The sequence below is a fragment of the Chanodichthys erythropterus genome, chromosome 2 (assembly GCF_024489055.1).
Source record: "Chanodichthys erythropterus isolate Z2021 chromosome 2, ASM2448905v1, whole genome shotgun sequence".
In the NCBI taxonomy this organism is placed as follows: Eukaryota; Metazoa; Chordata; class Actinopteri; order Cypriniformes; family Xenocyprididae; genus Chanodichthys; species Chanodichthys erythropterus.
This window is the reverse complement of record NC_090222.1, coordinates 11489498-11514811: the sequence shown is the minus strand read 5'-3', so window position 1 is coordinate 11514811 and position 25314 is coordinate 11489498. Positions and strand designations below refer to the sequence as shown.

Below are 25314 nucleotides of genomic sequence, written 5' to 3'. Positions count from 1 at the left end.
GGAGTTGAGAAACACTGCTAAGAAGAATATTTTGGAATCATTTGTTACATTTCTCTTTTAATGCACCACAGAAAGGCTTGCAAGACTTGTCAATTTCTTCCATGTAAATTATGGTTTTGTAAAATGCAGATGAGTGAAAGATTTTTTCAATTATTTGGTGTCTACATTGTAAAAAACATTTTGCTTACACTTTTAGTGCTGTAGTTACATTGTAATTACTCAAATAAGTACAGCATGCTTTTAATTAACTATGTGCTTACTATAGAGACAGTTAGGGTTAAGGTTTGGTTTAGGTTTAGGGTTAGTTACTTGTAATTATGCATAATTTACTGTTATTACTAGTACATGTAATAACGTGTAACCACGGCACTGTAAAATAAAGTGTTACCAAGATTTTTTTTTATATGTTGTAAATAATTCAAAGATTATTGGAGTAAGTTTTACTATAAAATTTCACATTTAATTCATTATGAATTGACTATAGGAATTTCTGAGTGAAAATTGTTTCTACACATTCTACACAATCAGCATGGAAAGACAAATTGCTTGTTGTTGAAATCTTGCATCGCGTCTGGTAAGTCTCTTCACAGTGATGGGCCTCTGCATGAGTTCTGCTTTGCAAATGACCATCTGGAATCTCTTCTCTCGGATACTGAGAGCGCCAGTTAATCACAGTTCAAGGACTGTCAACCCTGATTAGGGAAATCACTCAAAAATCCATGCAAATGCACTGCCTCCTCTCATTTAAGCTGTCTTTTATAGTTTGCATGACTTTCTAAACAGCACAACAAACACACTTCGAGACATGCACATAAATGAATCTGGGCAATTCAAATCAAAGCAAACAATTTCCATAAACCTTTTGTGTCTTCTGAGAATTCAGTATGGATATTTACAAAATGAGAGAATCTCTTCATGGGAGAGTTATAGATCTCTGTTAAGTCTTAGTTTCTTCTCTTGTATATGCTGGAGGAGGGCCTTGGCTCTTTGTTCTATGTGCCGGATGAGAGATTTGAGTCCGGACGCCTCTCCTCTGCTCACCCAGAATTCCTGATCCACAGATAGGGAGCGAAGGAGCATCCTCTCCAGACATCCTGACTGCAGCACTGAAACAGCTCGTTCCGGAAACCTGCCAATCAACAAATGCACTGTTCACACCAAGAACGATAACAATAAGAATAACTATATTACTGTCAACACCAACACACAATTACATTCTGTTTAATCTAAGCGTGCGGTTTTGTCGTCTGCTACTTTAAATGCTTCAGCTCTTCAAAGCAGGATGGATTCTGATTGGCTGTCAAAGTTTTCATCATTCATCAGCTGGAAAAATCCTTCTGATTTCATATTATTTCTCTGTGCCGTTATCGTTAGTTGTGGTGTTTAGAAAAATGTTTAGAACTATATCTTTATTGTTAGAGTTACAGTCCTTGGTTTTAATGGGCCTTTACACTGAGAGTTTTGTACATGTTGATCAGTCCTTAAGAACAATATCTGGTAACACTTTAGTATGGGGAACAATTCTCACTTTTAACTAGTTATGCATGCTTATTGGCATGCATATTGGCTGTTTATTAGTACTTATAAAGCACATATTAATGCCTTATTCTGCATGACCATATTCTACATCCCTTAATCCTACCCAATACTTAAACTTAAAGGGTCATGAAACCCCCCTGTTTTAGCCTGGTCGGGCACACCTAAAAGCTTGAAATTTCTGTTAAAATGGGTGTGTAAAGCTCTGGAAAAGTGGGAGTGTGTGGGGGGGCACAGGCATATAGCACAGGCATATAGCACACTTATTATACAGAATAATGAATATTAATATATGAGAACGGAGAAAATGACAACAAACTCCCAAGCACAAGGTAGAAATGCGAAAGAATATTTAACCCCTTAACTGTCACCCCCACTTTTTTTTTTTTAGACAAGAAAATGCACTATCCAAACTTAAATGGTTGTAATTCAAGCATACTTTGGAGTATAGACAAAAGGCTGGTCTTGTTTTAAAGATGAAATTTGGCAGATCATTGTAGATGTGAAAAAACTTATGTAAGTGAAACAGAAGAAAAGTTATAGAAGTTTATGTTTATGAAAATGTAAAATGTAAAAATATAATATTTTATATTTTACATAAAATATATATTTTACAAAACAAGTTTTACTCTCAAGCTGCAAGGAAATCAAAGCCAAAAATCTGAACAAGTTGTGTTCCAAATTTCAGGTTGATATCTCAAAAAATGAGCTTTCAGTAAGATTTTGTTTGGGCGCAGTACCACACTTTTTCACTAGATAACAACCAAGCTCCATTACTGACCATATAAAGGCGCCTCCATTTCCATATATGGTTTGAGTGATCTGAACCATATATTTCCATTATTTTCATACAATTTATGAAGTAGATATCCTATATAGAAGTAGTATGGGAAGTTTGGCAGAATTTGATATGAATTCAGCCTCTAATAAACATAAAAATAACATGTATGTAGGCCTAGGTTATAGATCGGCGCCACAATCATAAATGTATTTTTTTTCCTATTAAAAACATTTTCAGACCTTTTTTTCTCAAAAAATTTAATGGATGTTATCTTTTGAACTCTTGGCATGAAAAAAAAAAACATGTTTCAACCAATCTTTAATGATTTTTCATGTTCATTGCAATTTCAAAATAAAGGTCTGAACATGCCTTATGAGTATGAAAATATGCTTGTTGCAAATTGATAAATTACTGCTCCTATGTAATTTATTCTGGAAATCAGTCACCAAATATGTAAACTAGAGATTCTAAGCTTTCAAATGATATATAGTTTGTCAAGATTCGTTTAGGTTTAGTATAGAATATTACTGTTTTAAATATGTAATGGCAAACGTCCCACCTGTGGGACGGTGACAGTTAAAAGGGCTAATAATTTTGATTACGTTTACGAGCACTGCAGTCTCATGATAAACAACACTTAATTTAACATGGAAAGAATAAAGACATAGTTTATTTTTTGTCCATTTTCTTTGAATTTACGATCTAAATCAGTCTTTTGTCTATTAGAATAATTGTGTCATCGCGTTCAGGCTACACCACTGTAACAGTGTTCAGTTTGCACACATAACCATTTGAAGAAGACTTGATGAAATATGTGTGCATACACCGTGCTGGTTCATGTTTGGTTCAGGAGAATATGTGAAATATATCTATAAAAACTTTAAACATGGATACTTTATTCTGTATATGAGCTATGAGCCACGTGGCTAGTGTTGTTAACCACAACGCAAAGCTCCGCGCTGAAACCGATCATATGCGCGGTCTGTGTATATATCATAACAATCGCATTTTTGATGTGTTCGTATTCAAACTCCAGTTCTGACCGCATCACGGGAAAAATACAAACAACACTCATTGACTGCTGTGCTGAGGGAAACATACATATGGCTCGCGTATCCGAACGCAGCTAGAGCAGGCAGAGGTAAATGAACAGCACTTTTGTCACATTTGAATTCTCCGCTGTAATGCGATCTCATGCGAACATATTTTCCATTTGTGATGGTAGATTACAGCAAAACAATCCACATTCACCCAAACTTCTGCTCTGGTTGCCTCGCAGGAAAATGCATTTTTGTGTTGTAGCACTGAGGAAACAACTATACGGCCCATGTCTCTGAATGACAAGAGACCGAGGCGAGAGAAGTGAGACTTCCTCATGCATAATACCGAAATGATAATCTGATGCATACTACAGCGCAGTGATTAGATTGAATGAGCTTTAAGTCATGAATAAATGCAGAAACTGTTGACGTCAGCATGTTCGACCAGCCCATACTTGGAGGCAACTTTGCTTTTCAAAGCGGAAAACAACTTGCAAATAAAATTAATGAGTACCTTTAGTGTTTTCAATGATGTGCAGCCTATGCATATTTGTTCACAGCTCAAAAAAAATGTGTTCTGGGGTTTCATGACCCTTTAAACGCTACAACAACTACCTTACTATCTATTAATAAGCAGTAAAAGCTACTACCAAAAGTCGTAGTTAATAGTGAATATGTGTTCCCCATAACAAAATGTTACCCAGTATGTACCCAATGTAACTTTATTCTAAAATTTGTATCTGTAAACTTCTTTTGCACTTTTATCCAAATGTATTTGAAATGCATTTTACAGGGATAGTTCCTCTGGGTCAACATGAAGTATGTTGCTCAAGGGCACAATTGTAAGAAGTGGTTCAAACCTAATAATAGTTAACACATTTTAAACAGTTTTATACTTTGCCACACCACTCTAGCCATATTTTTATACAATAACACTCTAAACCAGGGGTCTTACGGAAATCTCTGACAAGGATTAATGGTTGGAATAAAATCTCAGATTGACTGAACTGCATCAATAAACTCTCATACTGAAAATGATCAGACTTCAATTCTTTAGACATATATGATAATGTTGACATTTTACATTTTAAGAGAGAACATTGTGTGAATATACAGTATTATACTTTTTTAGTGGCTCTTCAACACAAACCAAAACAGCACAGCTCTGTGTGAATCGCTCCATGTTGTGCATGTCAAATAAAGTCAAATATAATAAATAAATGTAATTTCTTATTTTATTTGTATCACCTACTTATGCAACACTTACCTACATGCTACATTCTGCCTTCAGAACAAATGGTACAACCATATAAAGTACAGAGATTAGTTACAAACTAGTCAGTAGATTCTAAGCAACTAGTGTTGACTTTAGGCTCCAATTAAAGTAAGAACTTATGAATGGCTGGAGAGCTACTATCCTGCAGAGTTTAGATCCAACCCCAATTAAACACACCTTGAACAGACAGGCATATTGAAGAAGGTATGGAACTGAAGTCTCCAGAAGGTATCTTTCCAGGATCAGGGTTGGAGACCCCTGCTGTAAACTGAATGGATAGTATAAATATTCACATATTAATACTTACTCATCAATACCTTCAACAAGTCTGAAGTTGAGATTGTCTTGTGGTTGGTGAGGTCTTCCTGCATTGTCAATAAAAACCAGTCTGGATGGTTCTGTCTTACGAACCTATAAATAGAGGTTTACACACCATATTTGAATAGATTAATGCTCATTTATATTACATACAGTGCCCCACATTGTTTGGTAACTTTTGTTTTTTTACCCAAAATTAAAATTCCATCAATTACTCACCCTCATGTCATTTTAAAAACCATAAGACTTTTTTCATTTTTGAAACACATATGAAGATATTTTTAACAAAGCGTAAGCAATTTCTGCTTCATTGAATACCCATTGAATATTCAAAAAGTTAATAAAAACTTTGTAAAAATCGAGCAGTTTAATCCAACTCTTCTAAAGAGACTTGATCATTTTATAGAACTTCAACAGATTTAATTTTGGGTTTTATTTACATATAAACATTGATCAACACACATAGCCTACATAGAGCACATCAAATGTGGTAAACGGAAGCTCAGCTGTACTTGCTTGATACAAGAACAAACCTCATTGATTCTTGCGCATCAAGCAAGCACATTTGAGCTTCCGCTTGCCATATTTGATGAATGTTAATCCATCTTTATATGTGATAAAAATACTAAATTCTACTATCATATAAAGTCTTTGTGTCTCTTCAGAATTTTTGGATTTACCATTTTTCAGTAACACTTTATTTTAGGGTCTTTTAACTAGTTGCTTATTAACATGCATATTACTAGAATATTGGCTATTTATTAGTATATTAAGCACATATTAATGCCTTATTCTGCATGACCATATTCTACATTCTTAATCCTACCCAATACCTAAACTTAACAACTACCTTACTATTAGCTATTAGTAAATTAGGAGTTTATTGAGAGAATTAATAGTTAATATGTGTTCCCTATACTAAAATTTTACCTTTTTTCTTTTTTCTTTTTTTTTTTTTTTTTGAAGTGCCAAAGTGCATTGACTTTCAATTGAGGGACAGAAATCGCTCAGGTTTTAATATTTTCATTTGAGTTTCACAGATGGCTTTGGAACTACATGAGGGTAATCGATGACAGAATTTTAATTTTTTGTTGAACCCTTTAAGTCACACTTAAAAATATTAGAATTGCATTTCATTAGATACAAAATATCAAAAACAAGTGGCACCTGATACCAAATGCCAGACCTCTTGTTTTTTGTTTTGTTTTTAAATTACATTTCACATAATTGTACCAAAAGTATATTCAATGTGTACAAAAATAAATTCAGAAGTCATGAATAAAGTAACACAAAAACATCATGTCTGCCAAAATGTCAGACTTGCATAAAATATGACTTTTTCACTTCACATGCATGTTCAATTTCAGGGTTAGGGTTAACAAAAGAGACAGCTTTTATAAATTATACTGGTTGTTGTGAGCTCTGTAGGTTTTTCTAAGCGATGGGGAGATATTTCTAAAATTGTGGAATGATTTTGTGGGCAAGCAATATTAAAACAGATGACTTTTGCAGACTGGCTCCAAAAACCTAAACCACACCACACTGGAGCTCCATTTCTCCAGCTCTCCGAACACTATCAGATAATGGCTACAGAACCAATATAAAGGCTCCCATGGAAACTGATTGCCTTGACTCATTTCAGCAGCCTCACTTAATTTAGTTGGGTTTCTAACTCACAGTTTGAGTGGGAGCTCAAACTTCACATAGATCTCAAGGGCTGTTGGAAAGATATTACTTTTGATATTGGAAAGCAGAATGAAAGGGAAAAAAAATTGTATGACACTCTCCTGGTAGAAAAACGAAAACTTGCCAGCTATGTAACCTTGTCATAAGGTCAGTCAATAAAGCTAAATAAAAAAGGAACTGTTTCAAGTTTTGCTGAAGCCATAGTGTCATTATTATTTACTCTCTTCAAAGTTAAATGAAGTCCACTTGCACAAGCTTAAGGTAAAAAATGAACAACATCCATTTCTCATGGCCACAAAGTAAAAACCCGATTCCAAAAAAGTTGGGACACTGTACAAATTGTGAATAAAAAAGGAATGCAATAATTTACAAATCTCATAAACTTATATTTTATTCACAATAGAATATAGATAACATATCAAATGTTGAAAGTGAGACATTTTGAAATGTCATGCCAAATATTGGCTCATTTTGGATTTCATGAGAGCTACACATTCCAAAAAAGTTGGGACAGGTCGCAATAAGAGGCAGAAAAAGTTAAATGTACATATAAGGAACAGCTGGGGGACCAATTTGCAACTTATTAGGTCAATTGGCAACATGATTGGGTATAAAAAGAGCCTCTCAGAGTGGCAGTGTCTCTCAGAAGTCAAGATGGGCAGAGGATCACCAATTTCCCCAATGCTGCGGCGAAAAATAGTGGAGCAATATCAGAAAGGAGTTTCTCAGAGAAAAAATTGCAAAGAGTTTGAAGTTCATCATCTACAGTGCATAATATCATCCAAAGATTCAGAGAATCTGGAACAATCTCTGTGCGTAAGGGTCAAGGCCGGAAAACCATACTGGATGCCTGTGATCTTCGGGCCCTTAGACGGCACTGCATCACATACAGGAATGCTACACAATCCACCGTGCCATTCGCCGTTGCCGGCTAAAACTCTATAGGTCAAAAAAGAAGCCATATCTAAACATGATGCAGAAGCGCAGGCGTTTTCTCTGGGCCAAGGCTCATTTAAAATGGATTGTGGCAAAGTGGAAAACTGTTCTGTGGTCAGACGAATCAAAATTTGAAGTTCTTTTTGGAAAACTGGGACGACATATCATCCGGACTAAAGAGGACAAGGGCAACCCAAGTTGTTATCAGCACTAAGTTCAGAAGCCTGCATCTTTGATGGTATGGGATTGCATGAGTGCGTGTGGCATGGGCAGCTTACAAATCTGGAAAGGCACCATCAATGCTGAAAGGTATATCCAAGTTCTAGAACAACATATGCTCCCATCCAGACGTCGTCTCTTTCAGGGAAGACCTTGCATTTTCCAACATGACAATGCCAGACCACATACTGCATCAATTACAACATCAAGGCTGCGTAGAAGAAGGACCCGGGTACTGAAATGGCCAGCCTGCAGACCAGATCTTTCACCCATAGAAAACATCTGGCGCATCATAAAGAGGAAGATGCAACAAAGAAGACTGTTTGCAGACTGTTATAAAAAGAAGAGGGGATGCCACACAGTGGTAAACATGGCCTTGTCCCAACTTTTTTGAGATGTGTTGATGCCATGAAATTTAAAATCAACTTATTTTTCCCTTAAAATTATACATTTTCTCAGTTTAAACATTTGATATGTCATCTATGTTGTATTCTGAATAAAATATTGTAATTTGAAACTTCCACATCATTGCATTCTGTTTTTATTCACAATTTGTACAGTGTCCCAACTTTTTTGGAATCGGGTTTGTAAATGCATAAACAACCTGCACGACAATAGCAACCTGACTCTGAAGGATTGACAAACTAGAATAAGGATGGTGGGTCCTCGGTATTGAAATGTTATTATCAGATGATCTGACAAATATCAACAATTTTCAATTTACCAGGATGTGCACCAGATTTAAGTCCTTTGGGTTTTCACATTTGATATGCAGCAGGTTTTCTACACACAGATCTGATGGGTCTGGTCTGAAACCACAACAAGACCGGTCCAGTCTGTCATTCACCTGGAGAAAACAACAAATGATTCACATGTTAAAAGAAATTACATGTAATCTCTGTTATATAAAAAAAAAGACAATAACACTTTAGTTTGGGACCATTTCTCACTATTAGCTAACTAGCTAGCATATTGGCTGTTTATTAGTACATATAAAGCACATATTAATTCAGAATAAGGATTTATTCTTAATCATTATTCTGCATGATCATATTCTCTTAATCCTATCCCATACCTAAACTTAATCAACTACCTTACTAACTATTAAGCAGTAAATAATTTTTTTTTTTTTTTTTTTTTAGGAAAAAGTCTTAGTTAATAGTGAATATGTGTTCCCCATACTAAACTGTGACCAAACAAACATTCTTTTAATCTCTTTATGTCAATAGGCATTCACAAAAATAAGCTTTTAAACTACATATTTTAAAACCACTTATAACTTAAAAATAAAGTGTTATGGTGAGCTGTAGTAATCCAAGAGATGCCAGAAAATGATCAAACTGACTTTTAATGAACACCAGGTTTACGAGATTGCCTGTCCATTCAATCTTAATAGTTAATGGTAAACAACGTTGGCATGTTGTACCCGAAGGAGGCTCGAACTTTAGGCTTGGCTCGAGCTCCGAGCTAAAACCCCTATAATAGTACTGCGCAGAGGGAGAATAAGAGAAATAGAGGAAGAGATGGGGAGGAGGAGGGATGCTGGAAGAATGGCGCAATGACTGCTGGGATACTGGGATGACACAGTGACTGCTTCCTCTGTACATTCGTAATGATGATTGACAGGACTGAATGTTTAGGCTCTTCCTGAACCTTCATTTGGAACTACATAAAAACAATCCACTACAGTACACACTATAACATATACGTTAACATTAGACAAGGGACTAAGGAAGACTCAGGGCTTAAATACACAAGGAGGCTAATCAACAGAACTGGAGACAGGTGCGAAGCATAATCAGTAACCATAGAAACAAACAAGGATCGGGAACACAGGCAAACAGAACAGAACCAAACCAAAACAGTAAAGCCACATTCAGACTGTCAGTCCAAATCTGTTTTTGTGCATATTATCTGATTGGAATCTGATCATATTTAGCAAGTGTGAATGGCAAGAAAATCCAACATGTTCTCTAACCAATACGCCTATATAGGTCGTCCCTATCGACAACAGGACACTTTTATTTTCAATCATGAAATACGACCCAAAGGAGCGTTTACTAAATGTTCGCCCCTATCGACAACGTGACACTTTCATTTTAATGCATTGTTCCCTTTTATCTGCGTCATATTTCGGTTTTCGCGTCGCTCAATTGGCAGAGCATTGCAATATATAACAATATGCAATCATGTGATCATGTGATCATGCGATCGTGGGTTTGATCCTAAGGAACGCTAGTGCTCATGAAGTGTATATACACTATAAATCACTAAGGGTAGGTTTAGGGATGGGGTAGGTGTAATCATTAATAAAAAAAAATGAGTTTTGCTAAATGGAAATAGGACAAATGGTGTAAAAAGTCTCTTTACGCCAGCTAGAGGGCGCATGACTTTAAAACGTGAATATAGGTTGTAATAAGGTGCTTGAAAAATGGCCTATAGGGTCGTTTTTTTTTTTTTTTGAAGGATAACAGTACTGCACAGAGGGAGAATAAGAGAAATAGAGGAGGAGATGGGGAGGAGGAGGGATGCTGGAAGAATGGCGCAGTGACTGCTGGGATACTGGGATGACACAGTGACTGCTGCTTCTGTACATTCGTAATAATGATTGACAGGATGAATGTTTAGGCTCTTCCTGAACCTTCATTTGGAACTACATTAATACAATCTACTACAGTACACGCTATAACATATATGTTAACATTAGACAAGGGACTAAGGAAAACTCAGGGCTTAAATACACAAGGAGGCTAATCAACAGAAGGAGACAGGTGCAAAGCATAATCAGTAACCATAGAAACAAACAAGGATCGGGAACACAGGCAAACAGAACAGAACCAAACCAAAACACTAAAGCCATGTTCAGGCTGTCAGTGCATATCTGATTGGAATCTGATCATATTTAGCAAGTGTGAATGGCAAGAAAATCACATGAAATGTGATTTTTACAAATCTGTTTCGAGTCACATTCATATGTTGTTTAAAATTCTATTCACATTGCATTTCAGGAAATTTGTTTCAGTCTGACCACAACTAGATTTTGTGTGGTTTATGTGACTTTCTCATGCCACATAAAATATAAACATGTCAGATGTTGTTATAGGAAACATGCTGTAAGTCGCTGCAGAAGCAATGTTTTGTCTGTGGAGACAACAGCACAGAATAAGCTGCTCATACCAGCCTCCTACCTTTCTGACGCTGTCTCAGAGGATGTAGTAGTCCAGCGCTGCGGCAACATATTGTCATGTTATAAATAAGAAAACATCTGTTTGCAAACCCCTCCATGTTGTTGTTGTTTTTGGCGTATATTTACTAACGCAACTTCATTGCCATTTACGTAGAAACAAATGCAAACAGGAAAACAAAAGAGTGCCACGGGACACAAAAATCAGATCCGAACGGTTGTGATACACAATGTGGACAGTTAATAATTTAGATCAGATTCCCAATTAATCATACATAAATAATCGGATTTGGACTGACAATGTAAACATAGCCAAAGAAACAGTAAACCATTTTTTTCCTAGTGCAAAGAACATTTTTTAATATTCTGATTATGAATAACCTTTTTCCACTATAAAGAACTTTTTGTGCAGTGGAAAGGTTTCATGGATGTTAAAAGTTCTTCATGGAACTAGATACCCACATCAGTTTTCTTAACCTCCCAAACATTCAAATAAGGAACACAGGACTTTCAGTGTATTGTATAAAATAACGAAACCTGACTACTCAGGATTATTTTCTAACCCAGAGTAGTATGAGTTTTAGACTCATTCTTCCTTTAACCCTGTAAGCAACTACTTGCAGGACAGAGAGTATTCCAGTGGTAATACAGTGGATTATCTTTTCTCGCAAGATTGAACAACATTACGCCTCTTTGGTTCCTGTGTGTCATGATACCACAATGTGGGTGAGGAGTTAAGGTGAAATGTGATCCTGTGATACAGAAAGTGTATTTTACCAGCTCATTCCCAGTTAGAACACCTTCCTTCCCTCTCAAACTCCACAGGCCATACTGACACATCACTGCTATATTTCACATTGTAAAGCGAACCAGATCTGATCTCAGAACAACTCTGTTTATCCACTGAAAATGGATATGATTTCAAAAGCTGAGTAATAATCTTGCTATTAAGTGTTCTATGCAATTAATACCCCCTTCCCCATGGACTTTAGAGGGTTTAAAGATAAATAATAAATAAATTAAAATAAAACGAAGACAAACTGTTTGGACCGTTTGTTGTTGTTGTTGTTGTTAATGTAATGAACAACACCTGTGGCTACCAATGAAAGTGATTAAAGGTAATTAAGGCATAGGCATAATTTATGTATAATTTTTGTATAGACAATGCATAATTTATTTGAAGATGCCAGTTGGTTTAATATATTGTATAGTCTTTTTATGCATTGAAATTCATGTTTGGACTGCACGATTTTTATTTTTTTATTTTAAATAAAACTGAAATCACAATATGGCTTATTGCAATTGTGTCATAATTTTCTCTTTTCATTTCATTGAGCATGTGTGTGTGTGTGTGTGTGTGTGTGTGTGTGTGTGTGTGTGTGTGTGTGTGTGTGTGTGTGTATATATATTAGGGCTGTCAAATGAAAAGTTTGAGTTTGCCTAATATATGTGTGTAATTATTAAGTATATGTAAATACAAACACATTCATGTATATATTTAAGAGAAATATGTTATTTATGTACAAAATATTTTTATTTATATATAATATAAATTATATAAAAATATAAATAAATACATTTACTTGTAAATATTTCTCAAATATATACATAAATGTGTTTGTATTTATATATACATAATAATTACACACAGTACACTCACATATATTAGGCAAACTCAAACTTTTATTTTGTACGTAATCACGATTAAACGTTTGACAGCATATATATATATATATATATATATATATATATATATATATATATATATATATATATATATATATATATATATAGCTATTATTATATATTATATATATATATATATATATATATATATATATATATAAATGATATTAATATTATATATATATATATACAGTATATGGATAAAAAAGTCTTTGTCGATTATGTAGAAGACGATAACCTTAAAAATAGACAGAAAAAGATGCCTATGTCACTTGTCTACATGCTGATATTATACTAAGAATAAAAACATTTTTACATCAGCTCGGTGTCTGTGACAGCTGCTGTCAGTTGGCAGTATCAGAAGCAGACAGTCGTCAACATACATTGTGTTCTTCCCGAACATCATACTCAAATCTATGCTCTCTTTCCTCACACAGCCGGCACTGTGATAACCTTAGGGTTCTCTTACGTAATGTTCTAGCCCAGCACTGCCACTGAACCATAGTGAATGCCACAGAGCATTTCTGTTGAAGATATTTCCATGTCACGGCCGCTCAAATTCCTAATCATGTGACCTTTTGCTCAGAAACCAAGACAATTATTTTTTTGCCATTGGTTTGAGAGATGTTGGGTTTATATATTCAGAGAATTTATACATACCACATGACACTACAGGTAAAAGAAAATACTTCTGTTTTGCAAAACAAAAATAACAAAAATATTGTAATTACAAATTATATTGGTAAAACTTTATTTCGATGGTCCACTTTAGTTACTTATAGTTCAATTAACCTTGCAACTACATGTCAGCTAACTCTCATTAGAGTATTAATAGACTGTCTGCTTAAATCTGCTAACACTATTTTGTTGCTCCTCAAAAGACATTCTACTGACTATAACTACATTTCAACTTATTCTACAACTCGAACCCTAACACCTAACCCCTAACCCTAAAGGTGATGATACACGGGGCAACTTTTTGAGCAATGTTGCCGTCAACGGGCAACCTGATGAGACACAGGGCAACTAATTAGGGCAACAGACAGTTGGCAGCAACTAATCAGAGAGGAGCAAATCTATTGCTAACTCAATAAATACTTTATTATAAACACTTGTTAGGCACTTTATTTCAACTTTTCAAATATTTTCTTCATTTTTATTAAAAATAAATGCCTTTCCGAATTGATTTGTGACAGGAAAAGGGAGAAGAGCGAGTTCGGCAAAAGGCGGATTCGAACCCGCGTCGATCGCATCAAAAACTATTCATATGTCAAACGCCCTACTGCCTACGCTACTACAGACTTTAAAAATACTTCCGTCTTTTTAGTATTTAACTGAAATCATTCAATAGCATCATTACAGCATACACACATTACTTTCGGACAGTTGTTGGTATTTTAAGCAATATATGAGGTAAATTCCCTGTTTTGGGTTGACGCATGACAACTTACTAGCGTAAAAAGATAAAGGTTCACACTCCTTTTCTCCGCTCCACTGCCGCTGAGAGGCCGCCATCTTGTTTGAATTTTTTTCTGAAATCTCCGAACCGGTCATGTGATCGGCTGCTAACATTCTGATTGGAGGATCTCAAAAAATTGCCCACGACCGATCTAACGTATCCAGATATACATTTGTTGCTCATTCTCAGTGGGAAAGTGCCCAAGCAACGTTGCTCGGCAACATTGCCCGGCAACATTGCTCAAAAAGTTGCCCCGTGTATCATCACCTTAACAGTCTACTAAATGTCTAGTACACTCTCTATATAACCTAATGAGAGTTAGTTGGCATGTAGTTGCAAAGTTATTAAAGTGTTTAAAGTGGACCATCGAAATTAATTGTAACCATGATATTTATTATATACAGAATTACAATTTGATTTAAAAGCATCTTGAATCCTTCAAAAGATGCAAGGAACTCTGACATTTGTACAAAGGAGTTCACATGGTCCAAATGTTTGTATATGACCGTGAAGTAATGCAGGATGTTAAACATGTGCTATTAATTATACATCAAAATGTTCCTTATTTAAAATGGCAGATTTGGACCGCATTGTAGTCAGACTTTTAACCACTTACAAACAAAAGTAAAGTAACAATATTTGAATATTATAACTTATAATATTATTAGTATCCAGTTCCTGTTTTATAGAATCTTGTGTTGAGTGGAAACTGTGAAAAATTATATATATATATATATATATATATATATCTCAAAGAGGAGAAAATAGAAGCCATGACACATCTTTATCTATATCAGTGGTTATCAAATGGTTTTACTTAAAAAGATTTTCTGTTCTGATACTCATTGATTTTTTTGTGATTTCCTTGCCTGGAAAAGTCTGGGCAAAGGATAAAGTTCTTAAAAGTTGAAATAATGGAATACTAAATTATAAAAACGACATAGAATGAAAAAGGAAAATTGCAATAACAATAGCTGGCCATTATCCATAGTGTCAATAGTGCAGCGATGCATGAAGCTTGCTTCCAAACCAAGCAGCTTTATATTGGTAAATGTGAAAATTTCACCAAAATAAAAAAAAATTAAAATAAAAATACAGAAAAACAACAGCAGCCTTGAATCCAGTGTTAAACCCATGTGGAGAAAATGTTCACCTCTTGTGTCTCTCGCACATGGAATCTCACCCATGGATTTTCACTGTACAAAGGTAATATGGTAAAAATGCCAAATTATTTGACATCAACAAATGTTTTCCTCAAAGTGTTTTCCTCCTCACAACAAAAGTTGCTAAGCCTATTTCATTTACTATCCTAAGTATATATCAGATTATATGGTTAGCTCCATTGTATTTACTGCATTATCTGTCTACCTCCCGTCTATGATCCAATCAAGCCAGATCGGCCCACCAGTTGAGAACCACTGATCTAGATTTCAGAGCAACACACAGAAGGTCTTGTGGTGACAGTGAGTGTGTCCTTCACACTGTTCTATGCTTAAGGGTGTGAGGTTTCACATCAGTGCCATCAGAGGTGCTAAATGAATAGAGAGGAACAAGTGTTCAAGGGTCCCAGTCAGCAATTTCACCAAATCAATACAAAGCTATTAGCTGTTGGCCATATTACAGCTATTGACTTTTCTTCTAAGATCTAATGTTTTATTCATGGACATCCATACACCCACGTTTTCACAGTACACACAGTTTTCACACACACAGATTATACTCACAAATCCATCAAGCACATTCATGAGCACATGCAATTACACATGCAAGTCATGTGTGCGCAACATTATCTACAGTAAATGTGCCATCAAGTGATATTTTCACACTTCATTTAGCATGGTTTGTAATCAAGCGGGAAGACCTTGCAAGTTTTTTTCTTGAAAAAAATTCTCTCAAACAAAATTTGTTAAAACAGTACAAACAAAAAACCCCCAAGAAGCTCCATTGTTGTACAAAAGTGCTATAAATTGCATAGAATGCTTTCTTAAAAAAATTTCCTTTAGGCTCATCATGCAGAATTAGTAAAAGAGGAGCGATGATTGTACTTTTGTAACGATTATCATAAAATCACAAAATCGCAAAGGAAGTTTCAACCAGTCACTTTCAACCAGTCACTTTCTCTTTCAACCTGTTCAATAGAAAGGATGCATGCATGCATGCATTTATTCTATTACCTATGTTCAAAATTTTAATTAAGCATCACCATGACGACAATGGTTCTTTCAAAAAAAAAAATAAAAAAATGCTGCTATGTGTAAAAAACATCTTCTAAACCTGTTAATGTGATACCGAATTACAATCCTCATGTGATTAAGATTTTGTATAATCATTCACAGTGAATGAAAGTCTCTAGTTACATATCCAACATCATATAATTGTGCTTGGATGATGCTCTGGAAATTATTTAATTTATTTGTTTTATTTGTTATTATTTAAATTAATTCATTTATTTGTTTGTTTGACTTTTTATAATTTAGTCTGAAAAAGTTAAGTCTTTAACATATTTCATTATTACAGGTTTGCATTTCACAGTTTTTATTAATTTTGAGGAATACTGATTCCCTTTCAGTCGGTCATGTTCGACGTACATCAGTAGTGACTGACGAATTGGGATATCGCTAGAGAGCCCTATCAGCTTTGAGTGAACTAAAATAAGCCAATGGAATTGGCATGCAATATTTGCATAATGCGCACCGCCACCAACAGGTGTATATAAATAGGAAGCAGATGCAATCGCACTGTCTTTCGCTTCGAGCCAACCGGTTGGTCTCTTCAGCTTTCAAGACAGAACAAGTCAGAGTGTTCTTCAGCCTTTGAAGTGGTGCAGCACTTTCTGTTGGCGTTACAGCACAGCAGCGAGGTCACAAGCTTCTTCAGGAGCCTGAACATTGAGCTCTAAACTGCTGTTTTCACAGCAACCTTTTGTCCCATTGAAAGCGTGCTGTACGGTTGCGATTTGGGCCGGTTCCTGCTTTGTGTTCGGGGAGCGGTGTACCCGAACACATTGTGACACTCCCTGCGTGCTTCAGCACGAGAGAGCTGTAATTTCCCCTTCTGAAAGAGCTGGTCAACCAGCGTGAAACTATTTCACCCTGAAACTATTTCAGAGGCTCCTGGGGCATATGGCATCTGCAGCCGCGGTAACACAGCTCGGATTGCTCCATGTGAGGCCGCTTTAACATGGGCTCCGCGGCCGGGTCCCGAGATGGGCGTGGCAGCGCGGTATGCTCTGTGTCCCTGTGAACGAGGGGTCCGACCACCGGATGAGGGGCCACGTAAAACGGGCATGCAGAATCGGGTCTGTGGACGGGGCCTCAACTGCACTGGCATATCAATTGCCTGGAGTTGCTAGCAGTACATCTTGCACTGGGCCGCTTCAAGGAGCTGCTGTCAGACAAGCACGTACTGGTCCGCTCGGACAGCACTGCGGCCATTGCGTACATCAACCGTCAAGGTGGTCTACGCTCCCGTCGCATGTCGGTCCAGCTGATTTGGCAGCATTTCCGTGAGGCCCAGGTAGACCTGTTTGCCTCCCCAGAAACTGCCCACTGCCAGTGGTTCTATTCCCTGACCGTTGGCACGCTCGGCATGGATGCCCTGGTTCTTACATCTCTCCGAGGTCAGCCCTTCAAACCTTTGCAATCAGTCGAGTTAAAAGCACTGTCTCTCAAGACCGTCCTCCTGGTTGCATTGGCTTCTCTGAAGAAGGCAGGGGATCTGCATGCATTTTCGGTTGACGAATCGTGCCTAGAGTTCGGGCCCGGTGACTCTCACGTCATCCTGAGACCCCGGCCCGGATATGTGCCCAAGGTTCCTACCACTCCCTTCAGAGATCAGGTAGTGAACCTGCAAGCGCAGCCTTCAGAGGAGGCAGACCCAGCCCTAGCTTTGCTCTGTCCCATCCGCGCTCTGTGTGTGTACGTGGACCGAACGCGAAGCTTCAGGACCTCAGACCAGCTCTTTGTCTGTTACGGAGGCCAGCAGAAGGGAAAGGCTGTCTCCAAGCAGAGGATGGCCAACTGGATAGTGGATGCCATCGCCTTGGTGTACGAATCCCAGGGCGTGCCTTGCCCGCTTGGGTTGAGAGCCCACTCCACCAGAGGGGTGGCCTCTTCCTGGGCGCTGGCTCACGGCGCCTCGCTGACAGATATCTGTAGAGCTGTGGGCTGGGCGACACCTAACACGTTCGCTAGATTCTATAGCTTACGTGTAGAGCCCGTATCTTCCCGTGTATTCACTTCCACTAGCCGGTAGATGCGTTGAACCCGCTCTAAGTGTCGGCTTGCAATGCCATTCCCGCCCCCTGGGCCGGATGCGTGCATATTTTTGACTCCAGTTGTGTTCCCCGCTTGGCGAACCCTGTCGAGTTCCTCTGCCTCCCCCTTCGGCTCGGACATTGCGGAGTGTCTTATGCCAGGCCTACATCCGTCACTGACGTTGTCTGTTGGCTGAGTTCCATACGTCGTGACTCCTCTACGTGAGCGATCCCATATGTGTAATTGTCCACGGTTTAAAACTCCCTACGGGCGAGTCCGTGTCTTTCCCTTAGCAGAGCCAGCTCTGCTGTCACCTGTCAGATGAGTCTCCCCCTACCCAGGTGGAGCCATCCCAGGGACTCCATATACGTACTGCCCCTCGGGCCAGTCCATATGTGTATTCTCCACGTAAATTCCTACCCCGTGGGTAGGTAGTGGCCTCTGCAGCGTCCCCTACGGGTTCGCTTTCTCAGTGTAGTCTAGTTTACTTAGTGGGTATTTGGTAGAACAGCAGTAGACTCTCTCGGCGTAAGCTCGCCCCCTTCACCATTCCCGCTAGTGCCATGGGCCGCTGAGCTTGCGCTGGGTACTGGAAGGGATTTCGTAACTGTGGCGTTTTAGTTGGGATCCCAATTCGTCGGTCACTACTGACGTACGTTGAACGTGACCGTCTGAAAGGGAATGTCTCGGTTACGTATGTAACCCTCGTTCCCTGAAGGAGGGAACGGAGACGTACGTCCCGTCGCCACAGTTTATGTACCCTCGCTGCTGTGCGGACACCAGTTGTCTCCTCAGCGAAAAACAGAGTGCGATTGCATCTGCTTCCTATTTATATACACCTGTCGGAGGCGGTGCGCATTATGCAAATATCGCACGCCAATTCTATTGGCTTGTTTTAGTTCACTCGAAGCTGATAGGGCTCTCTAGCGATATCCCAATTCGTCGGTCACTACTGACGTACGTCTCCGTTCCCTCCTTCAGGGAATGAGGGTTACATACGTAACCGAGACGATCTGTTTTTGTGTGAGTGAGATGAGTAAATAAATACATGCTAACATTTAGTCTAGAACTACAATAACCATCATGTTTACACAGCGCACACAACACCTCTGCACATATGATTTCTTTCAACCTCGAGACAAGAGAGGTGTCAGTCGATAAATGGCAAAACAAAGTATCTTAGCATTAAGTGCGAGTGATTTACATGTTAAGTCAATGCAAAGACGTGAATAGACATCCTGCAGCGCGATTTACTAATGAGGTGGCGCGAATGACGTGGCGCGAATTGAGCATTTCAGGCGGTTGACGCGCGTAAAGGTGCGGCCCCACTGCACTTTTCGTTCCATTGACTTCCATTCAAACTCATGCAAAGGCGTCAGACTGGAAACGCAAGCTCGTGCAAAAAATTTTGCATTTCGCTGCTTTCAAAAGTTTAAGTTTGGTGAACTGTGACCTGCGAATTCGCATCACGTGAAGACGTGTGACCAGTAGAAGATTGATTCGTCACGGCATGACCTCTTGGCTGAATTAAAAGAATTATATTTTTGCAGTAGTCGAGTAGGTTCTATATTTTTTCATTTTAAATGTATCGCTTTAAGTTATGTGTTGAATTCATGTTTATAAAAAAGACGCTGTAGACCATGACATCATATCACGACCATTACAGCATTCCAAAAAATGTTGCGCATTCAAAGTCTAGTGTGACTGCGGCTTAACACGTGATTCTCGCGAATCGCGCAAGTTGAAAAATCTGAACTTTGGTGAAAATTCGCTCCGCATTAACCAATCAGGAGCTTGCTCTAGTAGTGACGTGATTACAACGTAGCGAACAAAGGCAGAAATCCTAAACAACAATGGAGGACAAAATCATCGTCACTGTACGATACATCTTCATACTTTTAGAGAAAAAGGAATAAAAAGGATCTTGTTTGGAAGAAAGTAAGTAAGGAGGTCGGACAATCTGGTAAGTTGTAAAAAATGCTCTTTACTCAATTTGAGCTATATAGCCTATATATATATATATATATATATATATATATATATATATATATATATATATATATATATATATAGAGAAAGAGAGAGAGAGAGAGAGAGAGAGAGAGAGAGAGAGAGAGAGAGAGGGACACTACAAGCTAACTAAAGCTTGAATTGAGCTTATTCGCTGTATTTTACAACTACTTTCCCGCTGATGAGTTGATGTGTTTATTCAAAGGAAGTGTGCAGAAACGAGACTGGAGCCACCTGGCAGAAGCCCCTCTCATGACGCGAATTAACGTCTGTTGTGAAGTGAATTTCACATGCGAATGAAGCGAGTAAACTCAAAATGTTCAAGTGTCCAACTACACACGAATAGCGTGATTTATTCACGCAAATCACGTCTGGTGTGAATGCCCCATAAGAACCGTTTGCAACAGAGGCTGGGGGTTCCTGTGATCAACAAGAAACTTATGACTTTCATTTTTGAAATAGCAGCTAAACGAACTAATAGCAGCTCGATTGTATTTGGATGCCGATGTAGGTTCGCAAAGCAATGAGTATCAATTGTAGCGAAACATCCGCCATTGTTGATGGAAGGCTTGTTCGAGATGCACCGGAGCAGTGGGGACAAGAGCATGCGTTTGGATTTTTTGTAGAGCATGCGGTGCTTTGATGTTATGTGCCGATCACTATGCGAGAAGCGAACGCATCTCGAACAAGCTTGGTGTGTTTGTGTTTGCCGCTTCGGCACTAGCTTTGCTGTGAAATATAAGACATATACAGTGATGTAAGACCTGGCTCTGTGGTGGCTATCTAGCCTGTGGAAAGGCAAACCGGTTCTTAGAAGACTCGTCAGTTTAACCAACTCCGAACTGGCACTAGCACTAGCTCTGAACTAGCACCTGGTTCATGCTGGTGGAAAAGGGGTAATACTGACTTGAGTTTGAGGCACAACTTACTGTTAGTCTAAACAATGACAGATGGGGCAAGTGTTCAGAAAACATGTTTGAAACCTAAAATCACACACTTCACCTTTAAGAGGGTCTGTTTTGATCAGGAAAAAAATGCCAATGCTAAAATTGGAAGACATGAATTACTTTAAATACCAGGCTTGGCAGGTCTGCCATTATGTAGCTGGCAGCCCTAAATTTTGTGACTCATAAAAGAGTTTCTAACCACAACAGTCAAAGACAATTTAAACTAGAAACTAGTCATAAAACCTAGTAACCTTTTAAACTTAAATTAGTGACTATTTCAATTTTATATTTATATTTATAAATATATATTTATATTGGGTTATATATATAATCATATTTTATATTATATTATAAGATAATCATGTTTTCTTGTTTAATTTGCAATTTACATATGCAATTTACTCTCATAAAAAATGTTTTTTACACATTTAGACTTCATGGATTTAGATTGTGGAAAAAAATTGTTTCAGTGTCTCTTACCTGCAGCATGAAGTCAAACAAGGCCAGCCGCCCCCACTCTGAATGATGAACTCCCACACATGTTGTAAAGTTCAACGGTACCCGAGTACCACACCTGCTCTTAAGCAGAGTCTGATATTGTGGCCAAGTAAGGGAAAAAGAGTTCTGGTCATTCTCAGCATCAGACAAATGCTGGATGCTGGGGTCCCACCACACCACCGGTCTAGGAGATCCAGTTATGTACCTGTATGGTAGAATCTCACTGTGGAATGTTCTTAACACTGCGGGCAAGCTCCGGTTCAGACCTAGAACTCTGTCCAGGTGAAAGGCGAACACCTCAAACCAGTCACTGGGGCGTTTTATGAGAGCACAGCTTCCTGCCTGACAGCGTTTGATATGATTGTCCCCTGCAGAAGCAAAAATGTCATATCTATCACTGAATCCAACCTGAATAACTTGACCATGGCCCGGTAGCCTGGCTTTACTCAACACAGTGCCTCTGGAGAGAAGCGCCATCTTTTTCACATCGTCCTCACTCAGCCAGGGTAGAGACTCTGCTTTGGTCTGGTTCCAATTTTTAATAAAAGTCTCATCAGCGACAGTCTTACACCAGTCAGTGGCTGAATCCTTGATGCCAGCCTCTGCTGGAATCCTGTCGTTGTTTTCTGCCCTGGATTTGGGCCTCTTCCTCTCAAAGGGCCCTGCTTGTCTTTCATGTGTCCCTGCTTCTCCAGGGGCCTGTTTCAGTTTTACCACCTGCTGTGTATCAGAGAACTGCCCCACAAGCCTCTTTACTTTGTCCCCATCTGGAGCACATTTGTGCCTGCATGTCTTGTTATTTGGGTGGAGGCTTTGGATGCTGGCAGGCTGAGGGAAAGCTGGGTCATGTCTGGAGCGAAGAAGATGGATGGTTGTGTTAGAGTTGCTGCTATTTCCTAGTCTATTGGCTCGCCCTTTTTTGGCACTGGCTGCAAATGGCTTGGCTAGACGCTTGTTTGTGTTCTGCAGATAGCGTTCTTTTTTGTTTGCTTTACTTTTTGGAGGCTTTTTGGTTGATACTTTTTCCTTAACTTGCTTTCCAAAGGAAAATGATAGTTGATGATTGTTGACCATCAGGAGATGCTTTGCGGAATCTTTAATTTCAGGGTTCTTCCGAGTTCTGCTGTTCTGTCCGTATGAAGACACTGGAAGGTAAGGTCTTAGAGACCACTTCTCGACCAGCTTGCTGGGTTTGTTATTGCGGGGGCCCCGTACATTCACCCTGCTCTGCTCAGATGGGAAGGGAGGAAGGGTGTATATCATCGCCACTGACAGACCGAAGAAAAAAAGGAAGGCCACCACAAACCGACATTTTAGTCTGAACTTCAACCACACTCTTAGAGCCTGAAAAGACACAGCAGAGAAGGTAGTGGTAAAGATAAATGGTACAATAAAGTCAGCAAGCAAGTCGTAAATCTCAAAGAGAAAAGGTTTTGTAAACTCTACTACAGGAAAAGCAGTTTGGATTTCAGGGAAGGTAAGGAAATCTAAATGAGCGAATGTTTTTAGAGGGAATTTCATTCAAAGGTCTGGATGTTGAACACACACACACTCATTTCACACTTTTCCATATGTGGGTAAGATTGACATTATGCCTAGAGATATTTTCCATATGTGTCCATTCCATTGTACACTCCAGGTTCTACAGTGTCAGACTGGAATGTAGATTGAATATTTCAAAGCTGTTAGATTTACAGAGATAGGCCTACGCTGGAGAATTAATCAGACTGAATCAAAAAATCATGAAATCAAAATGAACAATTCTTATTTTGTTAACACTTTATTTCGATGGTCCACTTTAGACGTTCTAATAAGTATTAGTAGACAGTCTGCTTAAATCTGCTAACACTTTATTTTGATGATCCCCAACAGACATTCTACTGACTATAAATAACATTGCAACTATATGTCAAATTATTATACTAACCCAAATCCTAACACTTAACCCTAACCTAACATCCTACTACAGTACTAATACTCTAACGAGAGTTAGTTGACATGTAGTTGACAAATTACTTATAGTTAGTAAAATGTCTAAAGTGGACCATCGAAATAAAGTGTAACCCTTTTTGTGTATGGAATATTGTTGTATTTTTTTATTTTTTTTTTATAAATGATTTATCTGTGCACATCATTATATATATATATATATATATTATATATATATATATATATAATGATGTCAATAATGTCGTTGTATTTGGCTTGTTTTTTAGTTGCAGTCTCTAATTTTCCTGCCCTAACCATGACCCGTTCTAAACTATGCAAAGCCTGTCATTTAAGGTTTAGAAGAGGTACCAATCCTCACAATGTACACACAACTTAAAAAAAAAAAAAAAAAAAAAAAACTTTTGCTAAAAAGCCTTGATTTTTTTGTTTGCTGTGTCAAACAGTGTTAGGTAAACTTAGCAACAACAAAATATAGTAGTCAAACTAAAGTGAAACTCTTTTGAAAAAGTAGTTAACTACATTAATAAAAAAATAAATAAACTAAAGATATTTAAATATTTTTATAGCCATAGTTTGATATAATTAATTTAATTGAATAACGCTTGCCATTACAAAAAGTAGTTTGTTTCTGAAAAAGCTTGGTGTTCTGACGTAGAACACGGAAGCGCTTCATTGTGCTTACTACGTCAAGGAGACTGACATGGAAGAGAAGAGATTCTTAAATAAATTGTTATTTTTGTTTTGTTTTTTCCCACAAAAAGTATTCTCGTCACTTCATAAATTTAAGGTTGAACCACTTTAGTCACGTGGACTATTTTATCAATGTATTTAGTACCTTTCTGGGCCTTGACAGTGGTAATTAAATTGCTGTCTATGGAGGAGTCAGAGAGCTCTTGGATTTCATCAAAATATCTTAATTGTGTTCTGAAGATGAACAAAGGTCTTACAGGTGTGGAACAAGGGTGAGTAATTAATGACAGAATTTTCATTTTTTGGGTGAAATAACCCTTTAAGCTGGATAATGACACTTTTTTTTTTTTTTCCTAGAGCTGCTGTACAGCCAAAACAAACGTTGTTGGGTCATTTTCCTGTTATCACTGTAAAGCTGCTTTGAGACAATCTGCATTGTAAAAAAGCTATATAAATAAAGGTGACTTGACTTGACTACTGATCAAATGTAGAATAGTTGAAACACTTGAAAATGCAGTTGTAGAAAAATGTAATATACAAAACCTTAGAAAATATGGATTTCATGATATCTAACTGCCATGTATTTTCATTCCACATATAACTGGATGCTAAACAGGAAAGAAAGTTCTCAATACAGTAAGATCTCTCCTTCCTGGCTAACATTTTTATGACTTTAGCAGTTGTGCACCTGTGAAAGACTTCAATTATGCTTCAGTTTAAGGAATGCATTGTGTGCGTTTTCACAAGGCTGAGGGGCGCATCAGTTAAGACACAGACAGGACAGGTTACGGCCTGTTTGACTGCTAACTTACACAAAAAAGTGAATGTTTCTTTGAAGGCAA

At 37.9% G+C, this 25314-nt stretch overlaps 1 protein-coding gene across 1 annotated transcript in view; it reads right to left on the bottom strand.

Annotated features, from left to right (window-relative positions):
- Positions 1 to 4: 4 nt before the first annotated feature.
- Positions 5 to 25314, bottom strand: part of gask1a (golgi associated kinase 1A) — a 43515-nt gene continuing 18205 nt past the window's right edge. Inside the window, exons 2-5 of the mRNA XM_067392610.1 lie at positions 21815 to 23176; positions 8517 to 8639; positions 4941 to 5044; positions 5 to 1129 (exon numbers count right to left, since the gene is read on the bottom strand). Of these exons, the coding sequence (XP_067248711.1) occupies positions 925 to 1129; positions 4941 to 5044; positions 8517 to 8639; positions 21815 to 23176 (1794 nt within the window). The 3' untranslated portion in view covers positions 5 to 924. The remainder of the gene's footprint in view (positions 1130 to 4940; positions 5045 to 8516; positions 8640 to 21814; positions 23177 to 25314) is intronic.